Here is a 12,609-nt window from a genome sequence, read left to right as displayed (position 1 = left end):
TTTAGGCCTAAATATAAACCCAGCATGACCTACCAAAATAGAATACGTTCAGCCGCCCTTCTCCCTATAATCCATCGCAGGAATAGTGAATGGGCTGTAAATATATCCATCTAACTCTATGATCACTTTCTTCCTTATCCACACAAGTATCTTCGATGTGGACTTATGGTCCACAAACATAATGATGTCTCTGCTTACATTAGATTTGGATACAGACCTATCTGGCAAGTATCTGAGGTGAGGGATGACTCGCACTTCTCTTACTGTAAGCTCTGTAACTGTCCCAACGCTAACACCCTTCAACACTATTGCCTTGACTGTCCCACTGTCAGCACCTCCTACCACAGGATAAGTCACTAACCACTATATGTCACCACCTACTTATTTGTAAAAATTTAGATTTAATTCTCTTGCACTACCCACCCTTTGGTGGTGCTAACTCCCATTGCCCTTAAATCATATCAATATTGTCTCCATATCACAAGTCATAGCATGTCCTACGAGACACGAGTGCCAATGTATTAGTGTCTGACTGCATGGTCTTGTGACAAAGCTTGTTGCCCCATGCGGTGTAATAAATTAATTAAATAATAACCCCAACATGACTAAACAGATAGTCACAAGCAGCAGATGCAGCTAGTGGGGCGTTAAGCTTGAGAGATAAGTCACATAATGTCGGAAAGACCTCAGTAGCTCCATTCCATCCCCTGGGCATGCCAAATAGGTATCAAGCTTCTGTTGAGGAGTTTGTGGATGATTGTTGCCTCCATAGTGACGGAGTCTGACTAAGACTCGCCGTGAACTGTCCCTCCAATTGGGATGTAGCTGTGGTGACGTCACTTTTCGATTCTAATTGATGAGTGGCTTAATTTTTTGCACCAAGTAACATTTGGCAGGTGCAGGAGGGGGGGAGGGGGTACTTAGTTATTTTAGCAGAATTTTAAATATACTAAGTCTCACGCAGATGTATAGATGCAGGCTTTATATCTAAGATGGAATTATGTAAAACATTATAGAGTCACAGCCTCTTTGAAATTCATTTTAGGTACAGGTATATGCAAAGACACAACTGATGTTAACGGGAAGACCAAGTCCCTGAAGGAAAGGTGGGAGAGAAGAGAGGGGATTTAATGGGGGAGGGGGATAATAGGGTAGGATAGGTGAGGAGGGTGGTCAAGGTGCTCTGGACACAAGAAGATCAAAGGGAAAGTCCGTTGTCATAGCCACTGCCACCTGACCTGACCTGACGTCACCTCGAGACCTCTAGGTATGTGACCGCGGGGTGTCTCCCCTCACCCATACCATACCCTTCACAACTCCACCTCCACTCATACAACTCTTTTACTATGGTTAATAGATAATTAATTAATTAAAAATATATTATTAGTCTGCATGTAACGAGTAATATAAAACCATACTAAAGTGAAAGTAAAAGTACTTACAAAATTGAGTACTTTTTTCTTCAGAAAATGCTTCTGATTTTCAACCTTGGAATTTGTGCTCAAACCTGGAATTTAGGGAATTTTCCATAAAAATTCCAAGCAAATTTCAATTCCGGATATGCAGAGTTCTGGGTTTAAGGGGTTCCGGCTAATACAGATATTACTTTTATGTTTGTATAGTAATTATAAATAGACCCAGAGCAGAAAAATCCAGCATTACCCAAGTGGTTGGTCTTCCCACCCACACACCAACCATGTGAGGATGTGGCTAAACATGGTGCAGTCTTTCATAACACCAGGAACCTTTGTTCCCAGGCCCGAAGCAGAAAGGTTTGGAGTGATTTTCTCAGATTTTCCGGTAATTGCTTTATATCATTACGTATTTATCGTTTTTATACATTCAGTACATTCACCGTAGGCTGAAGTGGGTTTTATTGTATCATGTGTCTGAGGTGTCATTATAGGGGTGAGCTATTAACAGATTTAATCTTGATTTAGCGAACTAGCTCACTAAATCGAGCGAAAAATAACAGAAAAATGCCTTCCGTTAAATTGAGAGTATAATAATATCTCTGTTGACCAGAATCCCTCAAACCCGGAACTCTCCAATAGTCGCAATTGAAATTTGCTTTCACATTCATATGTACAGTAATACCCCGCTTAACGCGGTTTCGCTTAGCGCGATTTCACGTATACGCGGTGCCTTGCCAGAGCCGAACTTTCACTTAACACGGGTTTTTTCCACGTACCGTATATCACGGCCTATAAGACGAAATTTGAACATTAAAAAAATCTGCCCAAAGTTAGGGGGTCGTCTAAACCACCAAGTTTAAAATTCTTACCTCTTAAATATTGTGGTTTAGTGTGTCAAGAGTGGTGATGAAAACATCGTAAGCCACTCACAAGGTCTTACCACTAATTATTTTATACTGAAACTTACGTTTGGCAAGCTGGATTCAAATTAAGATTACCGGTATATTAAAATAATAAAAATGTATTATAAACCTGTCTAACATACCGTAAAAGAGATTTATACCCCTGTAATAAACACAGCTATCATCACACACCCCTCCCCACGCCCCCCCCCATTTGCCAGTGAGGAGACAAGAAAGGAAAAGTGCATTAATTCTTGAAACTATCGACGGTTAATTACAGACGCTCAAGTGACGTCACTAGTGTTTACACTACACCAGCTGGTAATATTTGATGCCATTACTTGAAGTGAATTGGCCTTATTTTAAGTAACTAACTATAAATAAATACAAAAATTAAAAAAAAAGATCAAAACTGAGAAATAATATACTGTATGTATGTTGTGTTGTCAAAGTAAGAGGAACAATTGTGTAAGTACGTAATATTTTTTCACTCAAATCCTAATGAAACACTACTGGAGAACATTCCTTTGTCGCAAAACAGTTTATAAATTAAAGAAAATAATTACAGTGTGTTTAATATATTACAGTATATTATAAATAAATAAATAAAACAAATAATTCGGTAAATCTATTTAAAGTAAATGGAAAATAAGCAAACATGTTATTTACCAAGACCCTTCCGTCTGGCTCAGGGTGAGATGGAGGGGAGATAACAAGCTATTTATAGCCCATTTGAAGTGACCAGTACCCTAATGCACCATAAATAATTCATTGAACATTCATTTTTTGTACATAGTATATTCAGTATATATATATATATATATATATATATATATATATATATATATATATATATATATATATATATATATATATATATATATATATATATATATATATATATATATATATATATATATATATATATATATATATATTTGTGTAATAAATGTATGTAGTAAGTACATACTGGTAACCTTTTTCACTCAAATCCTAATGAAACACCACAATTAGAATACGGTGGTTGCTGTTGAACCACATGTTGTATAAATAGTCACACCACCGAGACGAGGGAACACTCCCACCACGCTTCAGTGACGTCACTAGTGTTTACACTACACCAGCGGGTATAATTTGATGACATTACTTGAAGTGAATTGGCCTTATTTTAAAAAATCAAGGATGGTTGGTAAAGGACTACTGAGTCAGTGGGTAAGTGTCACATTTGGGGTACTGGTCTTATACAGCAAATAGAGCTCAAAAGTTACTTTTTAAATGGAAATTTGGGGGGGGCGTCTTATGCACCCCGCCGCCTTATAGGCCGTGATATACGGTATACGCGCAGAGTGTCCGGCTCGAGACTATTTTTAGATTCGCCCCACCCGCCACCCTGCCTGCCTGCCTGTTTTAGCTCATAAAATTCATACAAATTACCCGGCCAGAATATAATTTACATTGCTGGAATTCTTACAATATGATGATCATTTTGAATATAAACATCATAGGTTTTGCATTAGACATACAAATTTTAGATATAATGTTTACTCTGAGTAAATATGTTATTTTTTGTGCAAAATATATGACATTTGTATTCAAAATATTGCTGGTCTTACAAGGAATCCAACAATGTCAATTATATTATCCTAACTTTAGTTTGAGGTATTATTTATTACTAAAAAGGTAAAAATTCTGGTTTTCCCACACATCTGGTCGGGAGGGTTGGTGGGAGGTGGGGTGGAGGGAGGGACCGACCGACCATCTGTTACGGTGTGAAGAATATTTTTTTTTTTTATTAACTGAAGATATTTGTTTTAGCTCATAAAATTCATACAAATTACCCGGTCAGAATATAATTTACATTGCTGGAATTCTTACAATTTGATGATCATTTTGAATATAAACATCATAGATTTTGCATTAGACATACAAATTTTAGATATAATGTTTACTCTGAGTAAATATGTTATCTTTTGTGCAAAATATATGACATTTATATTCAAAATATTCCTGGTCTTACAAGGAATCCAGCAATGTCAATTATATTATCCTAACTTTAATCTGAGGTATTATTTAATACTAAATGTTAAAATTTAGTTTTTTCACCCAACATCTCTTGAAGGGAGGATTGGTGGGGGGTGGGGGGAGGGTTGGGACAGACCGACCACCTGGCGTGGTTGGAAGAGGGGGGGAGGCAAGGTGGGGTACTTTGATTGACAGATAGTGTCGTGAAGAATATTTTTTTTTTATTAACTGAAGATATTTGTTTTAGCTCATAAAATTCATACAAATTACCCGGCCAGAATATAATTTATATTGCTGGAATTCTTACAATTTGATGATCAATTTGAATATAAACATCATAGATTTTGCATTAGACATACAAATTTTAGATATAATGTTTTCTCTGAGTAAATATGTTATCTTTTGTGCAAAATATATGACATTTATATTCAAAATATTCCTGGTCTTAAAAGGAATCCAGCAATGTCAATTATATTATCCTAACTTTAGTTTGAGGTATTATTTATTAAAATTTAGTGGTTTTCCCCCCAAAATTTCTCAGAGAGGGAAGAGCCAGCGAGTGTAGTGTGAGAAGAGGGGGAGGGAGTGGAGTCCATTATTTGAATGGACATTAACTTGGCGATTGTATTTCTCTATTTCTCTTACGTATTAATTGTGTGCATGTACCATCATAAAATTAAGATGTTATTTTTACTAGAACATAGGTAGTGTGTCGGAAAAAGTAGAGTTTGGGGGTCCGGCCAGTCTCTATTGGAATTAATCCCATATGTTCTGTTGTTCACTTAACGCGGTTTTCACTTAACACGGTACCCTGTGGGTTCAATTGACCGCGTTAAGCGGGGTACTACTGTCGAGAAATGACGATATGTTTTCACATGTACGCACTTACTGTTCATATGTTGGCGTTCCCAATCGTCTCGCCATATTTCTTTACCATTAGTGATTAGCTACTTCTAGTGTTCCATTTAATAACATTAAATATCATTACTTAAAACATACATACAGGTATTACATTTTATTTATATTAAGGTCACTACAGCTACTACCAGGGTTTAATTTTTTCAGTTCCTTATGTAGAACCATCGTCACTCGCGAAAACAATGCCGTCTTGTCTCCTCTTGTGTGTTTTAATATTGTACGTATTATGAATGAATTGCATTGTTCATTTCACATATATAAACATTAATTCAATCAAATTCATATTCAGTAATAAACAATACTGAATCTTTTGTACACATTCTTAAGATAAATGACTATGTTTCCTTGAGTGTGCACGTATACATTGTTCCACTCAGTCACTTTTTCTTTAATATCAATGGTTACTTCTACTGTACATTAAATAACATTAATTAAAACATAAATATTTTTTACTTTAATTTTACTACAACAACAACCAGGGTCTTTTTTTCTTCAGTTTCAGGTGGATAACTGACATTATTGAGTGTAATCACTGACAACAATGCCGTCTCTTATCCTCTTGTGTGTTTTAATATTCTACGTATTATTAATGAATTGTATTGTTCATTTCACATATATAAAGATTAATTCAATCAAATACATAATCAGTAATAAACAGTAATGAATCTTTTGTACATATTCTTAAGATAAATGACTATGTTTCCTAAAATGCTCACGTATATGTTGGCATTCCCTATCCCTCTTTTTTTTTCTTTGCCATTAGTGGTTAGCTACTTCTATTGTTCCATTTCTTAACATTAAATAACGTTACTTAAAACTTATTTATTAATTTTTATACATTAATTTTACTACAGCTACAACCAGGGTCTTATTTTCGTAGTTTTCTCGTGTAGAACTATCATCCCGGACTCCCGGCTGTAAACTCAAATGAAAACAATAGCGTCCCATCTCCTCTTGTGTGACCATATTATTATTCATTTATATTGTATAAGGTGCATTCATAAACATTATTTGAAGAATATAGTTTGCAATTTTCATTAATTGTATTGTTTTGGGGGGAAAAGAGGATAAAAACCACACAAAAGAGATGAAAAGGTCACACTTGGGAACGCATCTCATTATTATTGCATTATTTTAATGGTAATGATTTGCGATACAATGATTCACCTTCCACTGCAACATTGGAGGGCACATTAACGTTGTTATTCGAGGCTTTACTGTAGTTTTTTTGCAATTAAATGCCTGGTAGCTACATGTCCTCCTAATATTATGTATTTAAGTAATTATTAGATGTTTTAATTGCCTGTATGTTGGCCTGGCGAGTTAATGCTAGGCATTTACATACATAGGTATAAAGCTAAACGTCGCATTCTGGACTTTTTCACAAATTTTTTTTTTTATAAAAAATAGCTTCTTCTTCTATATATTATTTTCTTTTTACTCGTATTTTTTCACCCCCCTGGCCTCGTTGTGGGTCAATGACCAGTGCCCGGGTGGGCTATTCCCCGTAAAAAAAAAGAAAAAAAGAATAGTCCACAGGAGTTAATAGATGCACACTCAAGGGCTATAGCAGTGCAACTGGCCTGTAAACAAAGCTGCTGGGGCTGGCGTTCGTGTACACCAGACAGCAATCCGGATTGTCATCTGGATTTTTCTTAGTTAATCCAGACTTTTTCCGGGTTAAATAAATCCCCTCCGGATTTATTTTTATCTGGAAATTAGATTAATGTGGACTGGATATCCCCCTAACTAGTCTGGATTAAGGTTTTTTTACTGTACCTGGTATCGCTTAACATGGGACTAAGATTTGCTAGAACGTGGGTTAAGCCGGAAAAACAGTAATCTTTTGCCAGGTGCTGTCAGTTAAGAAACATTTTGCATGGATCAGCAGTCGAGTCCATTACAGTCCATGGGTAGTGTCCCTATGCCACCCATGTGGTCCATCCACAACTAAAAACTTTGTTTGGATTAGCATCATTTTTTTCACCTGCTTTCATCACCATAGCTCAACATAAGCATTTGCGAAGTGCCCATCTGCCTAGAGACACTCCAGCAAAGCAGAATAAAACCACGTTTACCCTTCAAATTAAGTTGAACATTCTTCAACAACTAGAGAAAGGCCAGACACCTGCTTCTGTCGGAGTTGTCTCTCCATGAACAAGTCCTTCAAGAGAAATGCTAAGAAGATTGGAGCTGTAATTTCAGATAGATAAATGTAATTTTCATATTTTTTTATTCAGTTACATGCACACACAGTCCTTGATACATGATGTGTCAAAAAATGGGGGGGGGGTAAAGGAAATAACTATCATGAGATCAAAAACATAAAGGGAATAAACATTTCTTTGTGCGTGAGAGCGGAAGGGGGAGTGTTGCTTAGGGTCAGGAGGGGGAGCTCCCCAGCTGGGCTAGATTGTTAAGGGTTGGGAGGGAGAGCTCTGCAGCCGGGCTAGATTGTTAAGGGTTGGGAGGGAGAGCTCTGCAGCTGGGCTAGATTGCTAAGGGTTGGGAGGGAGAGCTCTGCAGTCGGGCTAGATTGCTAAGGGTTGGGAGGAAGAGCTCTGCAGCCGGGCTAAAGGGTTGGGAGGAGAGCTCTGCAGCTGGGCTAGATTGCAGGGTTGGGAGGAGCTCTGCAGCGGGCTAGATTGCAAGGGTTGGGAGGGAGAGCTCTGCAGCTAGCTAGGATGTAAGGGTTGGGAGGGAGAGCTCTGCAGCTGGGCTAGATTGCAAGGGTTGGGAGGAGAACTCCCCAGCTGGGCTAGATTGCAAGGGTTGGGAGGAGAGCTGCTGCAGCTGGGCTTTGCTAAGGGTTGGGAGGGCTCTGCAGCCTGGCTAGATTGCTAAGGGTTGGGAGAGCTTGGGAGAGACTGAAGCTGCTTGCTAAGGGTTAGGAGGGAGCCTACAGCTGGGCTAGATTGCTAAGGGTTGGGAGGAGCTCTGAGCTGGGCTAGAAGCTGGGCTAGATTGCTAAGGGAGCTACAGAAGGGTTGAGCTCTGAAGCTGGGCATTCCTAAGGGTTAGGAGGAGAGCACTGCAGCTGGGCTAGATTGCAAGGGTTGGGAAGGAGAGCTCTGTAGCTGGGCTAGATGCTAAGGGTTAGGAGGGGAGCCTCACAGGTGGGCTAGATTGGGGTTAGGGGAGCTCCACAGCACAGCTGGGTTAGATTGCTGGGGTTGGGAGGGAGAGCTCTGCAGCTGGGCTAGATTGCTAAGGGTTAGGAGGAGAGCACTGCAGCTGGGCTAGATTGCAAAGGGTTGGGATGGAGAGCTCTGTAGCTGGGCCAGATTGCTAGGGTTAGGAGGAGAGCACTGCAGCTGGGCTAGATTGCAAAGGGTTGGGATGGAGAGCTCTGTAGCTGGGCTAGATTGCTAAGGTTAGGAGGGGGAGCTCTACAGGTGGGCTAGATTGCTAAGGGTTAGGAGGGAGCTCCACAGCACAGCTGGGTTAGATTGCTAGGGGTTGGGAGGGAGCTCTGCAGCTGGGCTAGATTGCTAAGGGTTAGGAGGAGAGCACTGCAGCTGGGCAGATTGCAAGGTGGGATGGAAAGCTAGCTGGGCCAGATTGCTAAGGGTTAGGAGGAGAGCACTGCAGCTGGAGATTGCAAAGGGGTGGGATGGAGAGCTCTGTAGCTGGGCTAGATTGCTAAGGGGTTAGGAGGAGCTCTACAGGTGGGGCTAGATTGGGGTTAGGAGGGGGCTAGCACAGCTGGGCTAGATTGCTAAGGGTTGGGAGGAGAGCTCTGCAGCTGGGCTGGGTTGCTAAGGGTTAGTAGGAGAGCTCTACAGCTGGGCAGGGTTAGAGGGGAGCCTACAGGTGGATAGATTGCTGGGGTTAGGAGGGGAGCTCCACAGCACAGCTGGGTTAGATTGCAAGGGTTGGGATGGAGATCTCTGTGCTGGGCTGCTTTAGGAGGGGAGCCTCACAGCTGGGCAGATTGCTAAGGGTTGGGAGGGGGCTCCACAGCATAGCTGGGTTAGATTGCTAAGGGTTAGGAGGGAGAGCTCTGCAGCTGGGCTAGATTGCTAAGGGTTAGGAGGGAGAGCTCTGCAGCTGGGTTAGATTGCTAAGGGTTGGGAGGGAGAGCTCTGCAGCTGGGTTAGATTGCTACGGGTTGGGAGGGAGAGCTCTGCAGCCGGGCTAGATTGCTAAGGGTTAGGAGGGAGAGCTCTGCAGCTGGGTTAGATTGCTAAGTGTTAGGAGGGGGAGCTCCACAGCTGGGCTAGATTGATAAGGGTTGGGAGGGAGAGCTATACAGCTGGGTTAGATTGCTGTGGTGATGCTTGAGGGCAGTCATGCTTGATGCAGGCAGCATCTATGCAAATGGCAGCTGTGTTAAACTTTCATTTAGCTTTCACTTAATGGTTTTTAGCTGCATATTTTCAAATAGATCGTATTTTATTATTAGTTAGGAAGATTTTTTTTTGTTCAGCATCTTGTATCATGCCTCTACAACATCATGCTTAAGTGAATTTGGTTGATGTATATATATTAGTGAGCTACTTTACAGCTGTACAATGTCTTTGAACTTTGGTTTTGTAGTATTTTTGGTGTGGGCGGGGAAGGGGGCTCTTTGAGATCCACTTGATGCATCTCCTATCTCCCCATGTTATAATGGGTTCGCTCTACATGGCATTAAGCTATGACCACTTAAGGGATGGGGTTCCTTAATGGATACATATAAATAACATGTCCGAGGGTTGCTGGTTTAATTGGATACTGAACTTCACAGTTGGGGAAGTGAAGGCAGTTGAGTGCAGTGCTGGTTACATATGCATAGGCTTAGGACTGGTTGACTGGGGGTCCTTTTTGTTTTAATCTGAATTTTCGATTGTAGACTTAAGCATAACATTAGTTGACAAAATGCTTTTGTTTACCTAGCATGATATACTGTACAACATATAATAGCAAACGAAATAACAATACTATGGTTTATGTAACCCCAATATAACATATTTATAAAAATCCAGCTTTATTTGTCTTTCAACAAATATTTCTACCAAAACATGGAAATCTACATTTTTAACACTCCACAATCTCATAGCTTTTATCACATAATTTTTTATGACTTGGCCCTATAATTTTCACTCATCCTTACACAAGAAAAATCCCTGCAGGTGCTAATGTTTTAGCTCGATCATTATAAGTTGTGGGGGTCCAATTACCTGGACCACCAGAGACTACTCAGCCCATACACCCATGGCTGGCCATGCTTCCTCTCTGCATGCCTTAGGATTAGTGTAGTGTGGCATTTTCACAGTGCCCCCAATGGTCAGTCATGCTTTTGGGACCCACAGTGGGCTTCGTAGCAATAGGAAATAGTTATCTCTTTACAAATATGGTAGTTGTGTTTAATGCTTAATATAATTTGATAATTATCTTAATTTAACTTGACACACATGCATACATTTTATTGATTATTGTCCTTGAAATCTAAATACCGTAGGTAAGACCCCTAAGTTGAACTATATGGTGCTCGAGGCTGTCTGACTTATCTAGAAATTTGACTAGTGTGTAACCTCTCCCTTGGGTACTTTCAACTATTATTTTGCTGATAAATCTCTTCCAGAAGCAAAGTTAAAGTTAATGGTATACTTTATATATACCACTTACTCTTAGTGTAGCAGATGAATCTTGTGGTGGAGGACAATGGGGGCTGCTTAAACTTAAGTACACAGTTTATGTTTACATTTATATTTAATTACACATATTTAGTTACACTTATCTACTTTATTTCTCTAATGGCCATGCTGAAGGAAGGAGGCCAGTGGGCTGTGTAGAATCCCTCCACTGTTCTCATAATTTTGTCAAGGGCTATTTTGAAACCCAGTACTTATATCTATTAAATCTGTCTGATGTCATAAAAGTTACTCTACTTCAGCCCAAACTCCTCACAGATAATGATCATGGTGACCCCAGCATCAATTCTATTGTATATTTTTTCAGTCTCTTTTCAATTGGTAGAGTTCTGAGAACCATCACCCTTCTCCCAGTGGTCCTCAATGGTGTTGCTTTGCCTTTACTTGCTTTGTAGGCCATAATAATATAATAGGAAAGCACTAAATATGAAAAACAAAACAAAAATATAGTTAACAGCGGAGCAGTAGTTGTAACAACAAACACACAGAAACTGACTCCTCACCCAACTACTGTCCCATACACCTCCCCCTAAGGTGGAGCTCATCTGACTTATGGAGGTTTCCGACATACAGAAGTCCAACTTAAAGGGGTCTTATTACTTAATTTATCTGTATATAACTTCTTTTGTCAATCTGCTGTCTTACCTGTATTAATGAGTTTGTTTTTTGTTTTTTAGGTCTTAACCATGATGTAATATATGGGCCCCAACCCTATGGAATTCCAATTGGAGTGAGGCTCCTACCACAACACTTGGTCAAGTTGGGTTATGCTACTCGTCATGTTGGGAAATGGCATTTGGGTATGGCTACTCGTGAGCTAACTCCCATTTACCGAGGCTTTATGTCTCATTTTGGGTATTGGACAGGTCACCAAGATTATTATGATCACACAGCTCAAGAAGGGGTATGATCACTTCTTTAATTATTCATTATTACTATTGTCTTGATCAAAATATTTTTGTGATGGTACACATGGAAAGAGCAATGGTGAATAGCCAGCATATGTAGGGGTCATAATCTCAAGCCTCTGTCTGGCCCTGACTTGTGTGGCTGAGATCTAAAAATTTCCAGCAAGTCTATTACTGATTTTTCAACTTGCTCATTTGTTGACATCACCTGTAAAATATCAAACATTAAGAACAAATCTTCTGACCTGATCACATCTATTCACTGCAATGAGTCATTAATGAATTAGGAAAGGTGTCTTCTCCTGCATGATTTCAGCACTTTGTGTTGCAGAGGCTAAGCGGCAATGTGGAGGACCCAAGTAGCATTTCTGCCTCATTTAGTGTGGCCATGGCATTGTGTACATTTATACATGCACATTAAGTCTGAACAACTGCTTCCTTGACTGCAGTTGTTCAGACTCAAGATGAGAGGAAACGGTATAGTACTGGGCTTGCTGGCCTCTGCTAGCAGATGACATGCCCGTTCTTGCTGCCATCTATTGAGGTCAGGAGAAACTGCATTTTCATCAGCTGCCTTTGCTTAATATATATTTATTAACTATTTAAAAACCTATTTAATGACACATACAGTACAGTACTGAAATTATTTATTGCTTCACTAGAGATCACAGTCTCATGTTAAAGAAGCCAGAAAATTGTCTGAGTTGTGAACTGTTGTACAATAATAACCTGCCAGAGAATGTTGTTACAGTAGGAGTTGTGATCTGTTGTACCGTAATAACCTGCCAGAGAATGTTGTTACTGTAAG

At 39.7% G+C, this 12,609-nt stretch overlaps 1 protein-coding gene across 1 annotated transcript in view; it reads left to right on the top strand.

Annotated features, from left to right (window-relative positions):
* LOC121870394 (arylsulfatase B-like) overlaps positions 1-11,797 on the top strand; it is a gene marked incomplete at its 3' end in the record, with an annotated part of 41,864 nt that extends 30,067 nt beyond the window's left edge. Inside the window, 1 exon segment of the mRNA XM_042372219.1 lies at positions 11,571-11,797. Coding sequence (XP_042228153.1) covers positions 11,571-11,797 — 227 coding nt within the window.
* Positions 11,798-12,609: the final 812 nt, after the last annotated feature.

This window comes from Homarus americanus, unplaced genomic scaffold, assembly GCF_018991925.1.
Source record: "Homarus americanus isolate GMGI-L3 unplaced genomic scaffold, GMGI_Hamer_2.0 scaffold40856, whole genome shotgun sequence".
Classification (NCBI taxonomy): domain Eukaryota; kingdom Metazoa; phylum Arthropoda; class Malacostraca; order Decapoda; family Nephropidae; genus Homarus; species Homarus americanus.
Note: the sequence above shows the minus strand (reverse complement) of the source record. Positions and strands in the feature narration are given on the sequence as shown.